Source organism: Peromyscus leucopus, chromosome 10 (genome assembly GCF_004664715.2).
Source record: "Peromyscus leucopus breed LL Stock chromosome 10, UCI_PerLeu_2.1, whole genome shotgun sequence".
Taxonomy (NCBI): domain Eukaryota; kingdom Metazoa; phylum Chordata; class Mammalia; order Rodentia; family Cricetidae; genus Peromyscus; species Peromyscus leucopus.
In genome coordinates, this window is record NC_051071.1 from 63919177 (window position 1) to 63946416 (window position 27240).

General features: G+C 45.9%; 2 protein-coding genes, 1 long non-coding RNA gene and 1 pseudogene across 4 annotated transcripts in view; 3 read left to right on the forward strand and 1 right to left on the reverse strand.

The window, feature by feature from the left end:
* Positions 1-15430, forward strand: Arl9 (ADP ribosylation factor like GTPase 9). The gene is made up of 4 exons (XM_037209118.1): positions 1-1992; positions 6639-6801; positions 9694-9869; positions 15129-15430. Exons 1-4 carry the CDS (start codon positions 559-561, stop codon positions 15303-15305), a joined length of 1950 nt encoding a protein of 649 aa, XP_037065013.1. The 5' UTR covers positions 1-558; the 3' UTR covers positions 15306-15430.
* On the reverse strand, positions 2309-27157 carry LOC119088656. The gene is made up of 3 exons (XR_005092345.1): positions 27013-27157; positions 9739-9792; positions 2309-2437 (listed from the first exon to the last, which is right to left on the reverse strand). It is a non-coding gene; the product is annotated as an uncharacterized LOC119088656 (long non-coding RNA).
* Positions 17619-18277, forward strand: LOC114681620 (annotated as a pseudogene).
* Positions 22714-27240, forward strand: part of Thegl (theg spermatid protein like) — a 56125-nt gene continuing 51598 nt past the window's right edge. For both annotated transcript variants that reach the window (XM_028855056.2, XM_028855137.2), the window contains exon 1: positions 22714-23515. In XM_028855056.2, coding sequence (XP_028710889.1) covers positions 22897-23515 — 619 coding nt within the window. In that variant the 5' untranslated portion in view covers positions 22714-22896. The remainder of the gene's footprint in view (positions 23516-27240) is intronic.

Below are 27240 nucleotides of genomic sequence, written 5' to 3' on the forward strand. Positions count from 1 at the left end.
ATCGTGATCTTGATGCCCCTTGCTCATAGAATCCCTCTTCTCTCTCTTCGACTGGACTCCTGGAGCTCAGCGCCTTAGGTATTCTTAAGTTAGAGGCATGGCCTGGCAGAGCAAATTGGGAGTTGAAGCTGAAACTCTCAGGAGGCATTTCCCCAACACTGCCAAAGCGTGCCTTTGTGCCCTCTGGAGCAAGTCCATAGGCACTATGGACTTCCAACAAAAGCAGCCCATCCACCTTGCCTGCTTCTCCCAGTTCTCTGTTGAGGATCACCAGGTTCCTCTAGACTGGCTCGATCCACCCTCTAGCATCCTGGCCCTCCCCTCTTCGACCCGTCGCTCCTTCATCTCAAGTTGGACGAATCAGCTGCCAGCTCTGGACAGCTAAAGCAAAAGCTCACTGGCGCGGCCTGCGACCCTGTGACCGCGGGTGTGGCCCACGCCTTCTGGACCTACGTCTCCACCTTGAGCCCCACACCAGGGCCACACCTGCCAGGATCCAGGGCCGGGGCTCCGGCGCGCTGGCGCGCGCGGGGGAGAGAAGAATTAGCGGCGGTGAGGATGGAGAGGGGGAAGGCGAAGAAGGACAAGGATAAGTTTTCTTCGAGCAGTAGGGAATCGGTAAAGATAGAGAAGGAAAAAAGGAAAGATGCGGAAGTAAAAAACAAGGGGAAAGAGAAAGGTAATGAAGAGGAGAGAAGGAAGAGTGTGGACTTGAAAGGCAAGAAGGGGAAAGAGAAAGGGAATGAAGAGGAGAGAAGGAAGAGTGTGGACCTCAAAAGCGACAGCGGGAAAGAGAAAAGGAAGGAAGAGGAGAGACGGAGGAGTGTGGACCTGAAAATCAAGAACGGGGAAGAGAAAAGGAAGGAAGAGGAGAGACGGAGGAGTGTGGACTTGAAAATCAAGAACGGGGAAGAGAAAAGGAAGGAAGAGGAGAGACGGAGGAGTGTGGACTTGAAAATCAAGAATGGGGAAGAGAAAAGGAAGGAAGAGGAGAGGAGGAGGAGTGTGGACTTGAAAATCAAGAACGGGGAAGAGAAAAGGAAGGAAGAGGAGAGAAGGAGGAGTGTGGACCTGAAAATCAAGAACGGGGAAGAGAAAAGGAAGGAAGAGGAGAGACGTAGGAGTGTGGACCTGAAAATCAAAAACTGGGAAGAGAGACGGAGGAGTGTGGAGAGGAAAAACGACAACGGGAAAGACAAAAGGAAGGAAGAGGAGAGACGGAGGAGTGTGGACCGGAAAAGCAGCAACAGCTGGGAAGAGAAAAGGAAGGAAGAGAGACGGAGGAGTGTGGACAGGAAAAGCGACAGCTGGGAAGAGAAAAGGAAGGAAGAGAGACAGAGGAGTGTGGACAGGAAAAGCAGCAACAGCTGGGAAGAGAGAAGGAAGGAAGAGAGATGGAGGAGTGTGGACAGGAAAAGCAGCAACAGCTGGGAAGAGAAAAGGAAGGAAGAGGAGAGACGGAGGAGTGTGGACAGGAAAAGCAGCAACAGCTGGGAAGAGAAAAGGAAGGAAGAGAGATGGAGGAGTGTGGACAGGAAAAGCAGCAACAGCTGGGAAGAGAAAAGGAAGGAAGAGAGACGGAGGAGTGTGGACAGGAAAAGCAGCAACAGCTGGGAAGAGAAAAGGAAGGAAGAGGAGAGACGGAGGAGTGTGGACAGGAAAAGCAGCAACAGCTGGGAAGAGAGAAGGAAGGAAGAGGAGAGACGGAGGAGTGTGGACAGGAAAAGCAGCAACAGCTGGGAAGAGAAAAGGAAGGAAGAGGAGAGACGGAGGAGTGTGGACGGGAAAACCCAGGGAAATGGGAAAGAAAAAGGAAAAGAAGAGAAAAATAAGGACGTGAAAAACGAGGAGAATGGGAAAGGGAAGGAAGCCAAGATGGAGGAGCAAGGGGCGGAGAAAGAGAAGGAACAGGACACGGAACAGGTCACAGAACAGGTCAAAGACAGCAGCAGCACCTCGATTAAAGTCCTGTACCCGCCGCCGCCGCCGCCGGTAAGAGACCGGGGACCGGGACCCTCGCCTCCGAGGCCAGTGTGGGCGTCCAGACCCGCCGGCTCTGTTACGTCGCCCCCGAAGTACGCAGAGAACCGGGGCTTCTGTCTGTGGGTGGGGGGATGTGCCAAGGTTCGAAGGCACCCCGACCCCAGCTTCACCCCTCCCCACATTCCCAGGTCCTACCCCTCGTTGTCTAGCGTCGTCGTCGAGAGAGCAGGGATCTTATTGGTCCTAGTTGAACGCAGGGACCGGCTCTGTCCCGCGAGCGCTGCATGCCAGCGTGCGTGCGGACCGCATAGACAATGCTGAAAGCTGGAGTGAATGAATGTATTCTCCGTCGGAAGAGACAGGGTTCCTGGACGATGGACCCGTGATGTGTTTGGGAGCTCCCGGTTCTTTTCCGTGGGCGCTGTAGTTACCGTTGGCATGGCTTTCGGAACACCTGCGGTAGAAGGGAGGGTCGCGGACTTAGCCTCAGAACCCCAGGCATTGTTTTGGTCAGAAACAACTCGGTGGCTTAGTGTTTCCGCTTCCTTGGCTGGCTCCTTGGTTCAGAGCCGTTTTCTAGTTCTGAACAGCTGGAATTATTAACGGAGACTTAATCCCTGGCCAAAAAAAAAAAAAAAAAAAAAAAAAAACCACAGACTCCACAGATGATGGAAGAAATAACTACTGACAAAGAACAGTGATGTTCAGAATTAGATTTGAGTATTTACCTAGCAAAGTGGCTTTCCAAGAGTGAGGCTTCTCCATTGCATTCTGATATCATGCGGGTCCCTGCGATTTCCCCTAATTTGAGAAACTACATCGTTTCTGGTAGTTGTGGACTAGGACCAGATAAATGTGAAGGATCCTGTGGCTTGGGTTGGCTTGGCTTTTGGAGCTGGCGTTAGAACCCAGAGCTTCAGCAATAAACTCTACCCTTGAGCTAGACCATCTCAGTCCAGAGCCTGTATTGTAGACTAAACGGATAAGCAAAATGTAAACCATGAGTAGTGAGTGGTTAGGAGTAGGGGACGATTTCTAACACAATGTTTCCTAAGACTTCAGATACCAATCAAAATATGACCAACCAGTAAAAAAAAAAAAAAAAAAAAAAAACACCCTAATTTCAGCAGTGGGGGTAGTCTTCTTAGAATTAGCAGAGTATGTTAGGGTGGCCTGGGTAGGACTCACAGTGTGAACTGTAGGGGGACAATCCACACCCTGCGGCCATCTCTTGGTGCCTCTGTTACTTCAAAGTGTGCAGTTTTTAAAACTTTCAGTGCCCTGCTCCTCCTCATGGAACATTCCCAGAATGGTGCTGCTAACACTAGAACAGGGAAGGAAGGAAGGGAGGGCTTCCAATGTCCTGCTTTAGAATGAGGTATGAAATACTCATGACAATACTAATTCCTTAGGGCCGGGAAGCTGGCTCCATGGGTAAAGTGCAGCCGGCCAGAGAACTTGAATTTGGATCTCCAGCATCCATGTAAAACCTAAGTGTCAACCTCTGGCCTATTCACACACACACACACACACACACACACACACACACACACACACACACACAAACACAGAGAGAGAGATTCAGGTGAGTGCATCATAATACACTACACAAACAAAACATATATTCAAATTCATATATATTCAAATATATTCAAATTCATTATATATATCCACAAAAACCTCACTCCAAGAACAAAAAACTGTCTTTAAAACTGCAAGGCCTGGGCTGGAGAGATGACTCAGTGCTAAGAGCACTGGCTGCTCTTCCAGAGGTCCTGAGTTCAATTCTTAGCAACCACAGGATGGCTCATGACCAACTATAAGGAGGTCTAGTGCCCTCTTCTGGTGTGCAAGCACACATGTAAGCAAAACCCTGTATACATAATAAATAAACAAATCTTTAAAAAAAAAAACAAAACAAGCAAACAATGAGGCCTTCATAAATCATGCTTTCTACATAAGTTCCTGTTAGGCCATACCTTAAAACATCTCTCTTTGGGCTAGAGAGATAGATGGCTTAGCGGTTAAGAGCACTGGCTGTTCTTCCAGAGGACCTGGGTTCAATTCCTAGCACCCACATAGCAGCTCACAACTGTCTGTTAACCCCAGTTCCAGGGGATCCAACACCCTTACACAAATGCACCAATATAAATAAATAAATCATTAAAAAAAATCTTTCTTTCACACAGTTTTGTTTTGTTTTGTTTTTTTTTTTAGCAGATGAGAGTGTTTCAATTCTGGTTAGGGAGATTAAGGCCCTCTGGGCTATAAGACTCAAGAAAACAAAAATCAACAGACAAAAGAGCTGAGCTAGAGATTCTAATACAATTTAAGATCACCTTTTGAGCCAAGTGTGGTAGTACGAATCTTTAATCCTCAGAGGCAGAGGCAGGTAGATCTGTGAGTTCAAGACCAGCCTGATGTACAAAGTGGGTTCCAGGCCACATAGGGATACATGGTGGGATGCTGGCTCAAATCAGACAAGATCATTTTCTGGCTGGGGTCGGAAAACTTGCCTAGCATGTTCCAGGTCCTGAGTTTGATCCTCAGCTGTGATCAATCAATCAATACTTTTTAGGGTTCAAATAGAGTAAGTAGAATTGTATCTGTTATTACTTTAGAAGCAGTAGCCTTAATGATAGATAATTGCTAGTGTTTTTTTATTTGGTTTTTTTTTTTTAAGATGATTATTGTTCGCACTATAGAAGCAACATCTCTGAACACGCTGAATTATTATTTATTTATGCTGACCTTCCTTTCTGATCATTTGGGTTTTTGTTTGTTTGCTTGTTTGTTTGTTTTGCAAGACAGGGTCTCATTATATAACTCTGGCTGCCCTGGAACTCACTGTGTAGACCTGGCTGGCCTCTAACTCACAGAGTTCTAACTCTGCCTCCTGAGTGCTGGGATTAAAGGCATGAGCTCCTTTCTGATATTTGTGATGAAAATGTCTAAGGCTGGACTGTTAGTAGAAAGCTGCTTTTGGAGTTTGCTTCCAAATCCCCAGGTTAAATGTTGGGCTTTGGAACAAATGCTCTTTTGTTGTTGAGACAGGTTTGATGATTTCTATAAACCTTAGCCTTTCTGCTTAACCATGATACTTGAATCAAAAACACAAGAGTGAGCTGGGCAGTGGTGGTTCATGCCTTTAATCCTAGTGCTCAGGAGGTAGAGGTAGTCAGAGCTCTATGAGTTTGAGGCCAGTGAGTTCCAGGACAGCCAGAGCTGTTACACAGAGAAACCCTGTCTTAGAAACAAACAAACGTAAGAGAGGAACCTTGTCCTAATATTTTACAGCCAAATTATTCAACCTCTAAGACAAGACAACTGAGACCTTAAGAGCTTCCGTGTTGAGTGGAACAGTCCATACTTGTACCATAGGCAAACCACTCTGGTGCATTTGCCAACAGATTGCTGTACCCAGAGTCCCCCAAAGACCACCCAGAGCCTGAATCCTATGCAAAAGCAGAGTCTTTTTACTACGAGTTCACTCAGGACTCCCGGTCCCTCTGACACGGCAGCAGAGCAGGGGAGACCCCGAGTAGCAACGGGGCAGGGTTTTTAAAGCAAGGGGGGCTTGGGGGTCTACAGACTACACAGGAACAGACTCGGGATTGGTTTATGTGAGCGGCAATCGTGTTAGTAACTTTTAATGGGCCAGGGTTAGTTGGGGGTTACAGTTATCCATTTTGGGGCAGGCCTGGACAAGTGCCAGGCTTTGTCCTTGAGCTGCCAGGGAGGCTGGCTGGCTGGCCTAGCACTTACTGACTGTGGGGGCTGGCTCAGTGGCCCAGGCTCTGTCCTTGACTCATGCACATAGCTCTAAGTGGGTGAGGGGTCCCAGACAGTAAACAATTGGCTGAACCTTGAGCAGTCAGAGTACGTGCAGAAAGGGAGCTACTGCAAGGACTGTGTCTTTTGTTCATGGCCCTCCCAGAAACTGCTTGCTTAACTCTCAGGAAACTGAAACTGAGGCCTGATCTCTGAGAGAAGCCTGAGCAGCCTGTTATGGCGTCTGCCTGGTCCTTTCAAGTCTTTGATGATTCAAGATGCAAAATGGGTTCCTGAGATGCCTCAGCAGGTAGAGATGTTTGCTTTAGGGCCTGACAACCTGAATTTGATCCCCGGGACTCACACTGTAGAAGGAGAAAACCAACTCCTGAGAGTTGACCTCTGACCTCTATATGCAAGCTGAGGTGCCCCTCCTGTGAATGAGTACACACACGCGCGCATACACACACACACACACACACACACACACACACACACGCACGCACGCACGCGCGCACACACACACACACACACACACACACACGGTGAAAAAAGAAGAAAAATATCTAGAAATTAGTCCTGGTGTCCATAGATCTGTGACACTACACAGCAATGTAAATTCTAAGATGTGTGTGCATGCGTGTTCGAGAGTGTGTGTGTGTGTGTGTGTGTGTGTGTGTGTGTGTGTGTACATATATTTCTTGTTTGATAGACTACCAAGGAATTGGATAATAGAAAAAGGACATGGAAGTAACATCACAGAAGTAGGGGTAGTTTGGGTTTAGACTGGTTAGCAATTCCATGGTTAACTAGTCACGTGCACAGTCAGGCACACTGTTAAGGAGCCAGCAGGTGTTTACTGGTTTGTTTTTTACTTCACACAGGAGAAAAGTAACCAGATCCTAGTACTAGGCCTGGATGGAGCAGGAAAGACCAGCGTCCTCCAGTCCCTAGCTTCCAACAGAGTCCAGCACAGCGTGGCACCGACCCAAGGTTTCAACGAAGTGTGCATCCACACTGAAGGCAGCCAGCTGGAGTTCCTGGAGAGTAAGCTCCGTTTCTCATTAGCGTCCATCTTAGGCCGGAAGCAGCGTTCTCTGTGGACACTGTAATCTTGAGAGATGTGACACTGGATGGGATTCTTCTACACTTTAGGATGATGTGTAATTTAACACTCAGGTGCTGGGGGGGCGGTGGGGGGGAGGTTGGGGGTTGGGGTGGGAAGTGGGAAGTCCTCTTTCTGCTGTTTCTATTTTCTCCCTACACTGTGGTGCTGGCAATAAAGGAGGCTTAGAGGAAGGCTTTCACACGCCTTCCTGTGATCGCCTGTAATCATCCTTCGTCTCCCCTCACTGCTGGGGATACGCAGCCACTTAAGCAACTATAATGGGCGTCCTTCTCGGCAGTGAAATCGGGGCAGCCCAAACCTCTTCTAGCTAGCTGGCAGTCCCAGCTATTATATTATTATTATATATTTATTATATTATATATATTATATAATTATATAATATTATATATTATTATTATATTATTAATATATATAATATTGTGTGGCAATATTGTCCCCACCTCACTAATAACCCAGTTCCCAAAGTCAGATTGGGCCTCCTGTCTTCCACAAGACTTCACTTGTCCTCATGGCCCTAAATATCATCTAGAGACACCCAGAATTATCTGAACAGCCCAAGCAAGTCCAGATGTTTTCCGCCACCTCCGCTTGAACTCCTAATTGGCCTATGAGACTTGCTGTGGCCACAAAACAATACAAGCAAAGCAAGCTTGACTTATCCTGAATCTGCTCCTTTCCCTGTAGTCCTCTGGCCAGCACACGGAGGCTGCTCCTCCCCAGAGATGCTCAAGGGGTTTCCCGGGCGTCGCCCTTGACAGTCTTTATCTATGGCATCTTTCTGCAAGAAAACTCTGAGGTTTTCTCTCTCCAAAGCGTGCATCAAATGTCCACGTTTTGTCCTTTTCAGCTCCCACGTGAGGAGAGCCTGCCCCTCTCTTCTCTGCCCAGGTTCCACAGTCACTGTGTAATCTCTGCTTTTGCCCAGTCTCAAAGACCGCTATTTTAACACACTATTTCAACAAAGCTTTTGCTAACTTAAAAAGCTCTTGATGATAGGTTTATCCACTTCTAAGTGACTCTTAGCTCAAAGATAAAGTCATTGTGGAAAAGTTAAAAAGGACGGAGAACTGGTGCGGGAGAGATGGCTCAAGGGTTAAGAGGACCGGCTGCTCTTCCAGAGGGCCTGGGTTCAACTCCCAGCACCCACGTGGTGGCTCACAGCTGCCTGTAACTTCAGTTCCAGGGGTCCAGACACCCATGCAAAAACACCAATGCATTTAAAATAAAAATAAATCATTTTTTTTTAAAGATGGAGAACTGAGTCATTGTTAAAAACAACAATGAGGGCTGGCGGGATGTCTCAGAGGTTAAGAGCACCGACTGCTCTTTCAGAGGTCCTGAGTTCAATTCCCAGCAACCACATGGTGGCTCACAACCATCTGTAATGAGATCTGGCGCCCTCTTCTGTGTACATAATAAATAAATACATCTTTAAAAACAACAATAACAATGAAGCCAGACATGGTGTTACAGACTTGTAATCTGAGCACTTGAGAGGTTGAGGCAGGAGAATCATGAGCTAGGGGCTAGCCTGGATTCTGTAGTAAGATCCTATTTAAAACCAAAGTGGGGGTGGGGAAGAAAACCACTTAGAAACCAATGAAATGGGGGAAGAAAGACACAATAGCAAAGGTCAGAAAAGCCAAAAGTTAGTATATTGAAAATAGAAACAAAAATAGACCAGCTTCTGGTAAAATGTATCAAGAAAACCTGTAAGGCACAAATAAATGATAGGAGTGGAAAACCAGCTTGTCACCAGTTGTAATGACGGAAATACAACATTCCTGGGGTTGTTTAAAGGGTTTTACTGGGTGGAGAGGTGACTCAGTAGAGAAGTGACTCCAATAGCATGCACTGCCCTTGCAAAGAACCCGAGTTCAGTTCCCAACAGCCATATCAGAGAGCTCACAAGTGCTTATACCTCCAGCTTCAGGGGAGCCAGTGTCCTCTTCGGGCCTATGCACAGGCACACCAACACATGGCATCCATTCATAAAAAAATAAACACTAACATTTATTTTAGAAGCCAGCATGATGGTGCATGTGATTACCCAGCACTTGAGAGGCAGAGACAGGTGGAGCTTTGTGACTTTGAGACCGGCTGGTCTGCATAGTGAATTTCAAGACAGCCAGGGCTACATAGTGAGACCCTGTGTCTATCTTTCTATCTATCTATCTATCTATCTATCATCTATCTATCTATCTATCTACCTATCTTATCTATCTATCTATCTATCTAGACACACACATATATATTAATATTAATATTAGAGTGACATGTATTTTAGCCTATCATCTTCCATTATCTTAGTAGCCTATGCCCGTTTTTCTAAGTTATGCTGAATGCGCAAGCGGCGGCTGCCAGTTCTGCTCTGTCTTCGGGATAGGAAGACATCACTGGAGTATTTAGGCTCTCCTAAATACTGATTGCCTCTGTTTGCTTGAGACACAGTCTTTGCTATGTTAGTAGTAGGCAGGCTTCAAGTTCGCAGCCTTCATTCGGCCTCAGGATCCTGAGTGCTGGGACTACAGGCATGAACTCACTGGCCTGGCTTTTCACACTGATCCTTTGTGATTCCTAGAGGAGTGATTCACCTCTAGGGGGGAGTGGGGGGCAGTTATTCCCACTAGCCAACTGTTTCCTCATGGACATGGTGACCTTGCTCTGGCCACTCAGCAGCGGCTACAGTCTAACGGAGTGTCATTTATCAGAGCGCCTGGCCAGTGTGTCCCCTAGCCCCCCTTGGTGGGTCTGCTGTGGTTTTAATTGACTAACAAGTTTGTGACTGCTTCCTCTCCCGTCCACTACAGTTGGTGGTAGCGAGCCATTCCGATCCTACTGGGACAAGTACCTACCCAATGGATGGCTGCTGATCTTCGTGGTGGATTCAGCTGATCACGAACGGTTACCTGAAGCCAAGAAATGCCTTCATCAGCTACTGGAACAAAACCCAAGGCTCCCTCTGGTTGTGTTTGCCAACAAACAGGTAAAAAAAAAAAAATCTGTGCAAATTTGGCTTTGTGGTAGAGCACCTCGCCTAGCTTTCTGTTCGTGTAACCTGCGGTCAATAGCTTCATTAGTAGCACAGAATTATCTGGTTTTAATAGGTAGGTATTGCCGAATATTACCTATTACAATAATAAATTGTATTCAATTTATTAGGACTCCTGGATTATATACTCTCTCAATGGAAATACGATTATCTTGTGTCCTTTAAGTACTTGAATTGCCTAGACTGTTGCCTTGTGGAGAAATGGAATTGAACCATGTGTGTTGAACTTATTTCAATAAAGCAATATTGATTGTTGATTTAAATCAACGCAGTATTTGAGTGGCTTCTATGTGTTAAAGAAAGAGTTTTGGTTTTGATCAGTGACTCTTGACTGAATTCACTTGCTTACGTTCAAGGCAATAAACATCCATGGAGGAAATTGGAAAGTGTAAACTACTAGGAAAAAAAAATAGAATTCCTGTACAATGTAGCAATTCAACATTTTTTTGTATATGCCCCAGATAAATTAAATCAGGGAGCCAATATGTTTTTATACACTTATGTTCATGGCAGCACTATTATTATCACAATAGCCACGGGTTAGAAGTTACCAACGTGTCTGCCCCCTGGTGAGTGCATAGCAAAATGTGGTGTGTTCACACAGCATATTACTTTAGCCTTCCGAGGGAAGGAAGTTCTAGAGCATGATGTAACCACACTGATGAACCTGGTGGATACTATCCTAAATGAACACTCTAGCCACAGAAGGACAAAGCTGTGTGATTCTGCAAATCGAGTTTCCAGCCAGCGTCATCAAATCTGCAGAGGTCCAAGTGGAACCGTGGCTGCCAAGGGTTCCAGGAGGGAAGAAGTTAGCTTAGATAGAGCTTTAGTTGAGCAAGATGAAGAGTTTGGGGGAGTTGTTGATAGTGATGGTGTAAAACACTGAATGCATTTAATTCTACTGAATTGTACACTAACACCGTAAATTTTGTTATGTGTACTACTATTAACGATGACGATGGCTGCACACAAACACACACACACACACACACACACACACACACACACACTCTTTAGGTTTCCGAACACTGTAACCTAATTCTCTCAATTACTAGGTTTGCCAACCAAGAACGACACAATGCCTGCCTTTCCCTGATGTCTTCTATGGGTGGAGTGTTCACGGACGCAAACTAAATAATTATGATTGATCTCACTTTATCAGGAACCTAGGCTGACATCCAAGATAGAGGCTGGCCCAGCACATTTTGACATTGTGTTGGCATTTTAAAAAGAAAGGTTGATGATTTGTTTTTCTTTTCTTTTTTTTTTTTTCCGTTTTTTTCAAGACAGGGTTTCTTCGTATAGTTTTGGTGCCTGTCCTGGATCTTGCTCTGTAGACCAGGCTGGCCTCGAACTCACAGAGATCCGCCTGCCTCTGCCTCCCAAGTGCTGGGATTAAAGGCGTATGCTACCACCTCCCGGTCTTGTTTTTCATTTTTAAGTGAAGTATCTTAAAACTACAAAGACTCAAGGTCTGAGAGGTGCAGCTCAATGACATCGGATATGCTTAGCATGTGAGAGGTCCTGGGTTCAATCCCCAGCAGCAGGTGAGGGAACTACAGAGATTCAGAAGCTCCTGCACATACATGTGAACTGCGTAGCATAGCATTCTGATGGACTGTAACCTGGCCATTTTCATCATGCCCACTTGTTTGCTGTTACAGGATTTCTGTGAGCTTTCAAATGTGTGTGTCCTTGCACGTGGGGATGCACATTTCTCAAATGTGCATACCTAGAAGTGCTGCAGTTTGGGATCTGCAAAGAGTTTCATTAGATATTCCTAAATTGCCTTCCAAAGATGCACTAGTTTTTGATTGCCCACCCCCTCACCAGGACTTATTGTTGTCACAACTGTCTGTTTTGCCAGTCTGTTGTTTCTGTCTGTCTGTCTGTCTGTCTTTTTTGTTTTGTTTCTTTTTCTTTTTTCTTTTTTAAGATTTATTTATCTATTATGTATATAGTGGGTGTTTGGCCTGCAGGTCAGAAGAGGGCACCAGATCTCATCACAGATGGTTGTAAGCCACCGTGTGGTTGCTGGGAATTGAACTTAGGACCTCTGCAAGAGTAGCCACTGCTCTTAACCTCTGAGCCATCTCTCCAGCCCTTGTTTTTTGTTTTTTGTTTTTTTCAAGACAGGATTTCCCTGTGTAGTTTTGGTGCCTGTCTGTCCTGGATCTCACTCTGTAGGGTACTTAATATCTTTTGCAAATTCCCTTTGTGGGTTATATGCATCATTAACATCTTCTCCAGGATCTCAGTGATTATCATTTTGCTTTGCTTGTGGTTTCTATTTTTACATTGGAGACTCCTTTCCCCCTTTTTGAGACATAGTTCTACATAGGTCTCTATGTGTATAGTTCTGACTGTCCTGGAACTCACTTATGGAGACCAGGCTGGCCTTGAACTCATAGAGATTACCTGTCTCTGCTTCCCAGGTGCTGGGATTAAAGGCATGCACCACCACAGCCCAGCAAGACTTTCCTTTTTAATTATCAAATTTATCCATTCTTTTCTCTTGTGGTTTGTGTGGCTTGTCTTCATCAAATTGAATAAACAGAGTCATTGTCAAATTGAAAACTTTTCGTTGTTTATTTGAGACAGGGTCTCAACTATGTAGCCTTGGCTGGCCTGGAACTCACTGTATAGACTTGGCTGGATTTGAACTTATAGAGATCTACCTGCTTCAGCCTCCTGCGTGTTCAGTATGCCACTATGCCCAGTAAAATTGAAAGCTTTTGCTTGCCCTTAATGGTAAAAGGCTTAGCTGTTTTATTTTTAATTAATTAAATGTATTCATTTATTTTATATCCCAATCAAAGTTTCCCCTCTATGCTCTCCTCCCATTCCCCCCTCACTGCTCCCCAATCCACTCCTTCTCCATTTAATTTCAGAAAGGGGCAGGCCTCCTACAGGTGTTAACAAAACATGGCCTATCAAGTTGAGGTAGGCCTAAGTGTCTCCTCTTGTACTAAGGCTGGGCAAGGCAACCCAGTATGAGGAACATGTTCCTGGAAACCAGCCAGAGCATTAGGGACAGGTCCTGCTTCCACCACTGGAGCCCCACATGTGGATCAAACTACACAACTGTCATACATATGTAGAGGACTGAGGTCGACCAAAGGTTCCCTAGTCATTGGTCCAGAGTCTGTGAGCTCCCACGAGCCCAGATCAGTTGTCTCTGGGGGTTCCCCCTTGATGACCTTGACAAACCACCCCTCCCCCAGGCTTGGCTATTCTAATTTCATACCTATTTGTTTATATTTTGTCAAAATATGTAGTCTATGCTTTTAGATGAATCATTAGGTCAGTATGTTACATCAGGGTTTTCACAAAGTTATCTTAGGTTGGTGTGGAGGCTCATGCCTATAATCTCAACAGTGAGGAACAGAGGCAGAAGGATTCCAAGTTCAAGGCCAGCCTGAGCTAGATAGGGAGGCCCTGGATAAAAAAAAAAAAAATGCTAACTTATTATCTTTATTCTTTGGTTACGACCTCAATTCCTACCCATACTATTTCTTCCTTACTTGTTCCTTTACAATTTCTTGAGTGAATTTATTAGTCAAGACATCATCTATATACTACCTGTATCCATTACTCTGTTATAGAAGTCACTAAGGGCTCTGTGACTAAATGAATTCAGCTTTCAAATAGGTAACATGTTGTGATTACCAGTATCTAGTTACCATACATAGCCCACCAGGGGAAGCCTCACAGACTCCCCCTAAGATAACACACATGGGCCTCCATACACCTCACAAGTTTGATATAAAGTCTTTGGTGAGAATACATAATGATAACAACAAAGAACTCACAGTGATATGTGTGGAAATTAGTAGAAGAGGATATGGACAGGAAGTAATTGATGAGTAGGGTATGACGGCATACACCTATACTCCCAACACTTGCATGGCTGAGGCAGAAGGACCAAAAGTTCAAGTCCAGCTTAAGTTTCATGGTAAGTAAGTTTCATACTAAGAAAGTCAGCCAACTCCTCCCACTAAGGCTCAGGAACAGAACAGATATGGGGGAGAAATGACTGTAAGAGCCAGAGACCAGAGAGGACTAAACGAAACAGTGTCTTCTGAACATGACAGGAAGCTGCACTCGGGTACTCATGACAGCTGTGGTCGCCTGCACAAGATCAAGCAGCCAGCTTTTCAACATGGAGTGGGTAAGGGTTCCTGAGCCTCCACCCCTAGCTGAGGAGCTATGGACAATTGGTGGCTTCTGGTCTAGGGAGAGTCAGTTTTCTTTAAAGACGTATCCTCTGTAGGTTGACCATCCTCCAGTGGATGGCCTCATTCATACCCACGGATATACAGGAAACACAAATTGGATCCGATGAGTTATAAAAAGAAAAAAAACAACTCATAATGGAGAGTGAGGCATAGGGTTGAGGATTGATATAGAGGAACTGGGAGAGGAGGAAGGAAGGAATATGATCAAAATACATTGCATGTACGTATGAAATTCTCAAAGAATAAACATAGTACATTGAAAGCAATCAAATGCATGGTGGCGCACGCCTTTAATCCCAGCCCTCGGGAGGCAGAGGCAGGCAGATCTCTGTGAGCTTAAGGCCAGCCTGGTCTACAAAGCAAGTTCCAAGACAGCTAGGACTGTTACACAGAGAAACCCCATCTGGAAAAACAAAACAAAACAAAACAAAATTGAACAATCAGATAAAATGATGAATCAAGTTTTTCTTAGTGATATAATTCTTAACCATTAATCATATTAAAATTATCTTAGAAAAATAAACAGATTGATGGCATCGTTTAGAAAATTCAGTCCTGTTTGGGTGATAGTGGTACATACTTTTAATCCCAGTACTCCAGAGGCAGAGGCATGAGATCTTTGAGTTTGAGGCCAGCCTGGTCTACAGAGTAAGTTTCCAGGACATCCAAGGCTACACAGAAACCCTATCTCTAAAAACTAAAACCAAAACCAAAAAGAAAAATTCAAGACTTTTTTTTGGGGGGGGGGAACACTTTTTTGATAAGTCAGAAATAATGGCATAATTCTAATAAACATGTTTCTATTCATACCAACACTGGAGTCATAATAACAAAGTCTCAATATTTTCTGTATGAAAATGGTGGAGTCATTTAGAATAAGGAGAAAGTATTTGTATCCCAAAAAGACTGCAGACTAACCAACGTCTCCTGTTCTTTTTCCACTGTGGTGAAGGATCTTAAAGCCGCCTATCACATTACAGATATCCACGACGCTTTGGCACTGTCTGAAGTAGGGAATGACAGGAAGATATTCTTGTTTGGAACTCAGGTGACAGAGAACGGCTCAGAGATCCCCTCCACCATGGAAGACGCCAAAGACCTGATCGCACATCTGGCCACAAATATGTAGAAGTGACTAGGACCCGGCCCCACTACTCAGCTCACCGTCAGACCACCATCAAAGAGGGATGAATGGCAGGCTTAAGCAAACGTTTCCACTTCCAATAAAAAATAAGCCATTTCCTATTCTCTCAATGCAAAGTGTATATACGAAGAGAAGGAGAATTCATTAAGATTACTTTTTTTTTATTTTTTAGATTTTTCACTTGGAAATTTTTAAATTATTTTGTTAGACAGTAACTGGATTTTTGTTCATGCTGGGTGCTGAGAGTTGAACCCTAGACCTCACACACGCCAAGCATGCCATGCTTGCTACCGTGGTGCTTATACCGCACAAAAGTAAAGTTTGTATTAGCAAGACTTCATCCCGCCTGTGGTTTTGCTTTATGTTTTGTGTGTGTGTTCATGTGTGTAAGTGAGTGTTGCAACTCTGGGGGAAAGGTATCCTGACTGTTTGGGGGTGGGGGGCGTCAGGCGATACCTTGGGCTGCTAGGACAGCTCCGGCAGCTGGAGCTGCAATGGGACAGACAGCTCAGCTCTGGAGGGAAAGGTGTCCTGACTGTCAGGGGAGTCAGGCGATACCGGGAGTTGGGGTGCATTGGGTGGGGGGGGTCTTCCCACAGGATATGGCAATCCTGCTCCTCTCCTGGAGAGCTGCTACAGCTCAGCCTTGCTCAGCCCCCACTTAAGGGGGCTTCCTAGCAGAGCTCGGCTTCTCCCAGAGCTCAGCTTCTCCCAGAGCTCAGCTTCTCCGGCTCAAGATGTTGCTTCCTTTGCCTAACTCCGCTAAAGGGGCAACCCCTGCAGAAATGTAGCCATCTCCTCTGGGTCCAGCAAACTTTGTTACTTTTTCTGTTCCACCTTGCTCAGCCCCCTAAGAGATGTCTCAGCAAGGTTCTTCTCTGTGCGGATGAATGAAGATCTCCACATCCAAGACTCTTGAGAAAGAAATGTATTTGAGGAGGAGGAGTCCAGGAGAGTGGCTGCCTCTACCAGGGTGGGAAAGAACAACAGACAACAGGCAGGTGGTTTATATAGGATTTCTTAGGGGTGGAGTTTCTCCAGGTAGACGATTTTCTGTCTAGGGATTGGTTAGCCCCCCACCCCTCAGGGATTTGTTAGTTTCATGGGTTAGGGGCAGAGATGGCCCTGATTTCAGAGCCAAACTGTGTGTCTTTCACTGGCCTTTCTTAGCTTTTTGGCTCTAATTCTAAGGCCAGGGCACATTTCTTTCACTGACTCGGATTCCAGGGACAAAATGTGTTTCTTTGGCACTGGTTTCAGAGTCAGGGCATGTTTCTTTGGTTCTGGGTTCAGGGATAATGTGTTTCTTTCACCGGCTCGGGTCCCAGATCCCAGACTGTGTTTCTTTCACTGGTTCTGGGATCCAGGGTCAGGGTGGGGTTTTTTAGCTGTCCCCTTTTCCCTACAATGTGTACACATGTAAGGTCAGAAGGTGGTTTTAGGTGTCCTTTCTCAGGAGCCATAAATCGTGTATGCTCTGTTGTTTTTGTTTTTCTGGTCTCCATGAGTCAGACCCACATACTCACACTTTCATAGCAAGTACTTTACTGACTGAACTTCTGCCCCCCCCCCCAGTCCCCCAAATGTGGTTCATCAACAGCAATAAATTTTAATTAAACTACTTAAATAAACTTTCTTTTTAGGAGTAAAAAATGCAGATGTCTTTCCTTTAAGCAGATGCCCTTAACAGTGCAGGACAGAACCTACGGGGACAGAGCAGTGACCACGAGAACTCCCAAACCCAGAAATAGAACTTACCTCCACGAAGGAAGAGACAAGAGACTTGTCTGTTGCCAGCCGGATACATCAGATAAGAGGCAGAGTGGGAATGTGTCTTTAAATTTTTTTTTTTTGTCTTGTATGCTATTAGAGGGACCAGCCTTAATATCACACATCCCAGGGGCTCAGGAGAGAGAACTATGAATGGCGAGGACTATTTTCGGGAAATAGAATCTCAGCACACCGAGCTCTTAGTCCAGTCATTTTATTCTTCCAAATCTTCTCTTTCTCCTATGCCCTGGGAGTCCCGATATATATACACTTACAAGCAGTAACCCCTTGGCAGTGCAAAGCCAGGCTTCCAGGGTCAAACGGAGGGGTAATAAGAATCACATAGAGGGGCAATAATTGTTAATTATCATTTGCAACCCAAAAGGGAAGTGACTAAGGGGGAAATGAATTAACTAAAGGCTAAATTCCAGTAATATCTAAGAAGAGGGATCTTATGTGCTCCACTATATTCTTAAACGTGATTGGTAGAAAATGTTAAGAATCGCTCTTTCCAGCCAGCGCCCATGGATGGGCATCTCTCCAGACAACTGGCACAAGCGCCACAAGACAGGGGTAAGAGAAAGCCCTACCACAAGAAACGGAAGTACGGGCTGGGTCGGCCTGCTGCCAACACGAAGATTATATACACACAGTCCGAGTCCGAGGAGGCAATAATAAGTACTGTGCCCTAAGATTGGACATGGGGAACTTTTCCTGGGGCTCTGAGTGTCGTACTCGCAAAACAAGGATCATTGATGTTGTCTACAATGCATCCAATAACGAACTTGTCCGCACCAAGACCCTGGTGAAGAACTGCACTGTGCTTATCGACAGCACACCATACCGACAGTGGTATGAGTCTCACTATGCGCTGCCCCTGGGCCACAAGAAGGGGGCCAAGCTGACTCCTGTCCTGAGGAGGAAGAAATATTAAACAAAAAAAGATCAAAGAAAATCCAAAAGAAATATGATGAAAGGAAAAAGAACGCTAAAATCTTCTGGAGGAGCAGTTCCAGCAGGGCAAGCTTCTTGCCTGTATTGCCTCAAGACCAGGCCAGTGTGGCAGAGCAGATGGCGATGTGCTTAGAAGGCAAGGAGCTGGAGTTCTATCTGAGGAAGATCACAGCCCGGAAAGGCAAATAAAGCATCATTCATAGCTCATGTAATAAAGGTGTTTATTGTTCTATTTTTGTTTTAAAAAGAAAGAAAATGTTAAGAATCTATAAGTTGCTAGGTCAATGGGAGAAAATAAAACTGCCTTCTTTTTTCCTGTGGCTCCTATCTGTCCAAGCTGTCTGCCATTTTTCTGCAGGGTGGGGGAAAGTGTGCTCGGTTGCTAGGCAACCTGTGTACAGCTAGATGCCTCTGGTGATAGTTAAAAGGGAGATCTGGAAGTAGAGGTAAGATTTGGGAAAGAAGGAAATTAAGCTTAATTGGCACATCCGCCAGGCCTTCTCAAATGGGTAGTCTGGACGATTAAGTCTGTTCTTAGAGAGTACAGAGGTATCTCTGATAAGGTACTTTCCTCCATCTGAGGGATGGACCTGGCCGGATGCTGCCAATGACGATAATTACAGGGAGCTTGAACTAGGGGTTCTGGCTGTGCATAGCTGTCAGCTCACAAGGTTATCTAAATGTTCCTTTAGTAGAGGGAAAATGGTGCCCAATCAATGATGGGAAAGCTACAGTAGCACACAAGAAACTCATAGCAGAAAAACGACTGATCATCAAAAGCCAAATCACCAAGGCTTCTTGAGCCTCAGCTTGTCCTCTGGAAGGCCCTTGGCTACTTCCAGGTATTAGCTTTGTCATAATCAGCTGAAATCCTACTTTGTATATTTTTGCAGCTTGTAGTATTTTTGTTTGTTTTTTGTTTTTCCAGACCAGGTTTCTCTGTGTAGTTTTGGTGCCTGTCCTGGATCTCATTCTGTAGACCAGGCTGGCCTGGAACTCACAGAGATCCACCTGGCCCTGCCTCCCGAGTGCTGGGATTAAAGGTGTGCGCCGCCACCCGGCTGTCTTTAATTTTTTTAACCTGTTTCTTTTGCATAGAGATAGGCTTTCTTCACTAGATTTGTCTTTTGAGATAACCCTGCAATCCCCTGCCTCAGCCTCCTAGTTGCTATGTGTGCCACCATGCAGGACTGTTAAGAACGTTTTGTAAAAGCAGTAACTATACTTACCTGCAGACATAGTAATTCCAATCTGCAACTATAATGCTTTGCTTTAATTTGCTAGTGTGTATATATTTGGACAGAGAATTTAGCTTATGCATCCTTTGAAAATTAGCAATCCATGGCAAACTAACCAGATATGGTGAAGGTGATAGTCCTGCTCATACCACATAGTCATCTCTGACAGGCTTGGGTTACAATAATAGATAATGTAATTTAGGTATGCACCACGGACACCCCCACTGCAAACTCTCTTGCTGTCCTGGATGGGCACAGCCTCTGTGACTCTCCCTCTTGGTTAGTGAAGTCCCCTCTGTGATGTGTTCGCTGTACTTAAAAGCAATCCACTCAGTGGTGGACTACTTTGTTGATATAGGAGCCACCTTGTCTCTCTTTTTAATCTCCATCTTGTCTTCTAAGTGAGTTTAACCTAACTCTTCCTGATGGTTTGATTGATCAAGTTTTTAAAAGTTCTCTTAATAAAATTTTAAATAACATTTTGCCTATATAATTTATCTTTTAAAAATTATTATTTTATGTCTGTGCACTGTGTGAGTGCAGTGTCTAGAAGAGGGGGCCAGATCCCTCGGAACTAGAGTTACAGATGGTTGTTAGCAGCCGTGTGGGTTCTAGGAACCAAATCCCAGGCCTCCAGGAGAGCAGCTGATGCTCTTAACCACTGAGCCATCCCTCCAGGCCCAGGCTGAGTTTTTAAAACTGCCTAAAGGTAGTTTCACTTTTCATTTTCTGAAAGTTTTGGAAGGCCTTGAAGAATCATTGTGCAATACTTGCATCTTCATATTAAAATGAGTTTGGAGCTCTTGAGGTGGCTCAGAACAACCTGAGTGCCATCCCTAGAACTCACTCTGTGGGAGGAAAGAACCGATGCTCCCAAGGTGTTCTCTGACCTCCACATGTGCACTGTGGCAGGTATACACGCACACACAAGACATAATTAAAAATGCAACAAAATCTTTATGTGTTCAATGTTTTGCCTGCATGTATGCAAGTGTACTGTATGTGTGCCTAGTTCCTGCAGAGGCCAGAAGATGGCGCCAGATTCATTGGAACTGGAGTATAATCTGTTGTGAACCACCATGTGGGTTCTCTGCAAGAGCATCAAAAAAAAAAAAAAAAAAAAAAAACTTTGTGTGTGCGCCTGGGTTTAGGTATGCACATCATTGGCATGCAGGAGCCCGCAGAGGTCTGAAGTGTTGGATTCCTTGTAATGGAGTTAAGGACGGTTATAAGCCACCATGTAAGTGCTGGGAACTCGGGTCCTCTTTAAGAACAGTAAATGTTCCTTAGCACTGAGCCATCTTTCCAGGGCCGTAAGTGGTCTTAACTGCTGGGTCATCTACTCCAGCCCCTAAAATGTAATCAGATTTTAAAAATGAGTTTGAAGCAACGGATTGCCTGATTGATACATGCACACCCTAGTATGAGTCACCTGGTTCCAGGCCAGATAACTTCCACAAAAATGTTTTCTTTAACTTTCTATAAGACAGTAAATTTAAGTACCATCCCCCAATGTTGTGTTAATGGTGTCTTTAACTGTACATCTTGACAGATGATTTATTCCTTAGCATTTTCGTTCCTTCCCTTGAAGATAAACACAAGACTGAGACGCCACCAGTTCTGACCTTCTTTCACATACTATTATGGCCACGAAAATGAGCACTTTCCAGGCTTTCACGAGCACATGGAGTGGGGGAGAGGCTGGAAAGACGGCTGGTCACCTAAGAGAGGTACTGCTCTTGCTGAGATCCCAGTTCAGTTTTCAATTTCTTTGGTAGCTGCTAACTGCCTGTGTGTAATTCCAGCTCAAGGGAATCAATCTGATGCCCTCTTCTGGATTCCATGGGCACCAATACTAACTAGTGCACAAATCTACACACACACATAATTAAAAATGAAAATAAAAAATGTTTTCGAGACAGGGTTTCTCTGTATATCCTTGGCTGTCCTGGAACTCTCTCTGTAGACCAGGCTGGCCTGGAACTCAGAAATCTGCCTGCCTCTGCCTCTTCAGTGCTGGGATTAAAGGCATGCACCACCACCAACTAGCTGAAAGTAAGTCTTTTTAAAAGACACAGAGAGAAGACGGCACCATCACTCACACCTATATCCTATTACTTGAGAGGCTCAGGCAAGAGGATCGCAGCAAGTTTAAGAGTTTGAGACTAACCTGGATTAAATAGTTCCAAGCCAACTTGAGCTGCAGAGTGAGCTTGTCTCAAAAACAAACAAACACAGGAAGCTGGGGGAAGGGATAAGAGGAGGGGGAGAAACACAAGCGAGGCTACAAAATACTTGGTATCTATGAGAGGTATCACTATGAGTAAATCGGTGAACACAAGATTACATAGAAATAATCTTGCTGTTCACAAGATTAATTCTATGATTGATAGCATCTGTTGTGATACAGGCTAAGGGTCTTGAAATGATACACTCTAAGAGTCTAAGAAGTCGAGTTTGTTTTCTCTGCCAGTTAAAGAATGAAAAGGCAGGAAAATCTGCAGCGCAACAGATAGCGGCAGAGAAACCTCAAGCACCGCAGACAGAATCAGCCGTTGAAGGAAGTCGTTTATTGAGGTGGGGGCGGAGGGAGAGATGAGGAAATGCACATGCGCAGACACACAAGGAAAAGACCCTCTGCAAAGCAGAGGTGGGAGGAGGGGGGTGCTCCGGAAGCCTAAAGTCAGTCTCTTCTCCGGGGGTGGGGTTTCAAAGTCTCTGAAGAGTTTTCCTTCCCTAATTTCGGGCTGGTCAGTTTGAAGAAAGCGAGGATGGTTGACTGGCATGTCCTGAGCAGGGCTGATCCAGTCACCCATCAGCAGGGGCTTGCTGGTGGAAGACCCAAACCCACAAAGCCAAGCTTTAAGTCGCCAAGCTTTCGTCTCAAGGCAGGAGGGCGAGGAAAAAAGCTGGCCGTCTTAGAAGTTCGCTACCTTTATCTCCTAGTAGCAGCCCCTCTCCCCATCTGTTTGCTAACAGTCTCACTCCTAGTTTCACTTTGATTTGATAGTGAGCCTCATAATGGCACACGAGATGTCCTTGAATATACCTAAGTATGTACAAGTGTTTCGTTGTGATGGTGTGCAGAATTTCATGTAAAGAAAAGGTTAATGATCTGGATTATTCTGATGAATTATTAAGCGTGCAATGTCCTCTTCACAACCTTCATCCTGACTGCTGAATTTTTACCAGAAACCGACTGCCTTAGTGGGGCGGGGAGGGATGGGGAGGGTCTGAAAACTCTGTCCACTCCCAGCCTTTGTAGAGAGTGTGGGGGAACCGCGGAAACCTAACCTAACCAGCCAGGAAGCAGAGAGCTGTTGAGTCTTCTCCCTTCACACCGGAAGCAGCAGCAGGATCCCGCTCTCCAGACTCTCTGTCTCCTGTGCTGCACCTAACAGAGGCGCACCCTGGGAGAGCAACGCGTCTCCATAGCAACCGGACAGTCCAGGCGCGGAGATGATGGGCGGGGCGGGGCTAGGCGGCCCGGGGGCGGAGCTCAGTCTGTCCGGGGCGGGGCGCGGGCGGTCCCAAATCTCCAGTCCACACCGCGGATTGCGTTTAGGCGGCAGGTGGAGAGTTCTCGCCCTGGGTAGCTGGAGCTTCTACCTGGAATGGAGGAAGGAGATATCTCCGGTTCATCCGTGCTGTCTGGGGTGACTGATGGGCAGAACACGACAACAGACACAAACTCCGAAGTCCAGCCGAAGCCCCTTGTGCTCAGGCTCCTGCAGGCGGAGAACGAGCTTGAGGGTGAAGAGGCCGAAGCGGGTGAGGAGGAAAGACAAGGGGAGGAAGTTGAGGATGGCGAGTTCTCCGAGTCCCCTGAACTCTCCAAGACTCACAAATCCCACGAGGCCTCCACATCCTCCAAGTCCCGCAAGGCCAGCGAGTCCCTCCAGGCTCGAAAGGACAGCGATCCTTCGCAGTCCCGCAAGGCCAGCAATCTTTCCCAGTCCCGCAAGATCAGCGATCCTTCCCAGTCCCGCAAGGCCAGCAATGTTTCCCAGTCCCGCAAGGCCAGCGATCCTCTCCAGCCCCGTAAGGCCAGCGATTCCCGTCAGTCCCGCAAGGGCAGCGAACCTCTCCAGGCCCGCAAGGTCAGTGAGCCTCTTCAGTCACCGCAGGTCCACGCCGGTGGAAAAGGCGACTTGCTTCCGAACGCAGTGATTACGACCTCCCCATCTTTGATAGCCAGATACCTGCCGCGGCTGCAGCTGGCTTCCTTGAGCGGTAGGTTTCGCCCCTCACACCCTGCCGCCGAAATTCACCCATCTAGAACTCAGGAGTCTGGCCGAAGGTTCACGTGTTTAAAGGAACTTGACTCGTGTCGTCTACCTGTTGCTTTGCAGACACCTCTCTTTGCACTTCAAGGAATTCCAATGGGAAACTGACACCCTAGTAATGCCAGAAACCACCTCACCACTTGCAGGATTGAAAACGTGTGCCTCCTCACACGTACTAGGCAAGCACTCGATAGCACCGGAAGCCCTTCTAAATCCTTATTTCAGCACACCAGTCTGTTCTGCTGGGTTACACTTCGACTAGTCCTTACTATATGTACTGGAGATATGTTGTTGTATTATTTCTCTTACTCCCCAACTAGAGACAGATGCTCGAAGGGTAGCATTGGGTGCTTGGGCCCAGGGGAACCGAAACGTTCAGGGAGCAAGGACTGAAAGAGTCTCTATTCATGGTCTGGTCAGTCCTTCTCAAATTTACAAGGTAACAAGGCTGATGGGACTTGAACAGAAACATCCTTGCTTTTTACCACTTAAGCTCACTTCCAACGCCTGGCTAGACTGTTTGCATTGGACCTGCAATCCCATGTCCTCACTAAGGATTGCTTCTCACCTGGCCTCAGTTATATGACTTGTCACCCCCTTACCACATGTCCGACTGGCTCCGGGCAGATTGTCCCACCCTGGGAAACGCCAGCACTCTCTATATCAGCAGCTGACTCTTGCTATCCAAAACTGCATTATGGTACTGATTGGTTTTATTTCAACTGCATTACTACAAAATTTAATTGGCACTGGGTACTTTCTGGCCGACTCCCTTTTACTGACTGGGTAAGTTGGTTTTCCCAGGCTCTGGCATGACTAAACAATTCTTTCTCCTCCTCCAACCATCACACGTTTGTCCTTCACCCTCTGGGAGACTTTATCAAGAAATAGAAGCGATTGATCGTGAACTCACTTAATTTCCTACCACTAGTTTATTTATTGACCTCCCAAGACTAGTACTCTGAGTCTCCCTTTTCTCGTCTTTCAGGAGACAATTGTGCTTGTTTTATGAGGCTGTATTCTGCATGTATGCCTCAGATTCCACTTGTTTCCTGAAGAACTCTTCTTACCTCTGTCTCCACTCCCCTGCACCATCAATTTCCCCTTTTCTAATGAATCAGTCTCATGAGCAAACACAGGATCTTATCTTGAAATAACCTTTGAACTCATGCCTTCACTTCTTGTCCTTATTATCTTCTTAGCTACCTTCCTAGGTCTCTCTTCTTTCTTCATCAAAACTGCTCCCAGGCCGGGCTGTGGCGGTGCGCACCTTTAATCCCAGCACTCAGGAGGCAGAGGCAGGCAGATCTTTGAGTTCGAGGCCAGCCTGGTCTACAGAGCTAGTTCCAGGACAGCTAAGGCTACACAAAGAAACCCTTTCTCAAACAAACAAACAAACAAACAAACAACCCCTTCTCTAGTGCACCCCATCCCTGTCCCGTGTGTGGGGATCTCAGCATCCCCAGGTGTAAGCCACTGGACTTCTTATTCTGACGTCCTCATTGGGAGGATTTTGGCTTTCACCCCCATCTTGGACTTCCCTTTCGCCCAGCTTCCTTCAATTGCTTTGCCATTTTGGAATTTTTTTTTAAAGATTTATTTATTTATTTATTCATTTATTTAGTATACAGTGTTCTGCCTGCACACATGCCTGCACTGCAGGCCAGAAGAGGGCGCCAGATCTCATTACAGATGGTTGTGAGCCACCATGTGGTTGCCGGGAATTGAACTCAGGACCTCTGGAAGAGCAGCCAGTGCTCTTAACCTCTGAGCCATCTCTCCAGCCCTTGGAATTGTTTTTTAAGCGTGCTGTCCAGCTACGTGCAATATTTTGAGTTCGATCACGCGTCTCCTTTTACCAAAATTTAGCTCAAAAAGCACCGTTAGCCCACTGATTCTACTGATCTCTGATTCTATGCCACCGTTCCCTTGTGCTCTCTCCCTTCTTTTCTTATCTTCTGTGACCCACTTTTGTCCCTGTGTCATATTTTAGTAGTTCGCTCTCTTTCTCTCTCTCTCTCTCTCTCTCTCTCTCTCTCTCTCTCTCTCTCTCTCTCTCTCTCTTTCTGAAAGTCCCAGGCTGGCCTTGCCTAGGATCCTTCTGAATCCTCTCGGTCCTGGGATTACAGGCATGTGCTGCTGTGCTTTCCTGATTCTCTCTGGTGACAGACAGATATTGCAATAGGAAGCTAGATAGCTATGTGGCTTGGTCTCTAAGTTTATGCTGCTTAGCAAAGCTGCATTTCTAAACACTCCAGAAATCACCGTCCATGTTCATCTTTCCCTATTTCCCTATACCCCCCTTGCTCAACATCACTTAAACAAACCTACAACCGAGGTTGGAGAGTGGGTAAGAGGGCTCGTGGAAGCATGGGGACCTGAGTTGAGATCTCAGCACCACGTCATGTGTGTGGCTGTACCCTCCTGTAAACCCCGGTGCAGGGGGCGGGGGCAGGAGGAGGAGACAGACAGCAGCCCCCTGTCTCAAGGAGTTAAGTGGAGAATGATAAAACAGGACACTCAGCCATCCTCATCTGGCCTCCTTGACCACACCTATGGGCATTCCCACATGCAGCATGCACTCTCACACACTCATGTCCTTTTCTCTGAAGTCTATCACAATGCAGCATCTATAGGTACCCCCTTTCTCCAGTCAATGGTGGGTGAACTGTCTCTTACATCTGTTAATGGCCATTCCTGCTCCCTGTTGGATCTCATCTAACTTTAAAAAATTTAAAGCCAGGCGGTGGTGGTGCACGCCTTTAATCCCAGCAGTCGGGAGGCAGAGGCAGGTGGATCTCTATGAGTTCGAGGCCAGCCTGGGCTACCGAGTGAGTTCCAGGAAAGGCGCCAAAGCTACACAGAGAAACTCTGTCTTGAAGAAAATTTAAGAATTAGTGTGTGTGTGTAGATGATGTCTTTATGTGGGTGTGCATATGTGCCGTGGTGCTGGACGGGAAGAGTCAGAGGACAATTTTGTAGGGTCTGCTTTTATGTGGGTTCTGGGGATCAGATTTAGATTAGATCACCAGGCTTGTGCAGTAGTGACCTCACATGCTGAGCTGTCTCGACAGCCCCCATCTACCCTCTCTCTGCTGCATCCTTGGGGTCTCCTCTCTCTTGGACCATTCCCATTGATACACAGATATTACAAGATTACTCCACCTTAGCCCTGTGGACCCTTCCCTTCCCGGTACCACTCTATTTCTCTGCTTGACTTAAAGGGGACAAAAAAAAAATCCTCAAAATGGTTGTCTAAAAGTCATGATTTCAGTGTCCTCTTGAGACCTAGTTAAATTAAGATTTCATTCTGTCCACTTAGCTGAAGCCGCTTTTGTTGAGGTCACAATGATCTCTCTCCTTCCCAGAGCAAAGGGGAACCTTCATTTGACACATTTCCTTCTATCTTGGGAATCTGGAATAGTAGTACCTCTGCTGTCCTACCTGGTAGATTCTTCCTGACATTTCCTTTGCCTAGAGCCTTCTTTTCCCAGCCTTTAGGTTGAGGCTACTGATGGCTTAGTTGTCTCCGATTCTTCTAGAACTCTCTTTATTCTCTGGATGATGTCATCAGTTCCGTGACTTCATTGCCAGTAGCTTCTCAAATTATTTACAGCTTTTACTTCTCCCCAGAAATCAATTATCTGTCATTCCCTCTTGACTATCCACATG

Excerpts from the sequence above, each read along its gene's own strand:
- Arl9 (XM_037209118.1), top strand. The coding sequence starts at position 559 with ATGGAGAGGGGGAAGGCGAAGAAGGACAAGGATAAGTTTTCTTCGAGC. Across the intron at positions 6,802-9,693 it reads CCAGCTGGAGTTCCTGGAGA|TTGGTGGTAGCGAGCCATTC; the intron begins GTAAGCTCCGTT and ends CGTCCACTACAG. Across the intron at positions 9,870-15,128 it reads TTGTGTTTGCCAACAAACAG|GATCTTAAAGCCGCCTATCA; the intron begins GTAAAAAAAAAA and ends ACTGTGGTGAAG.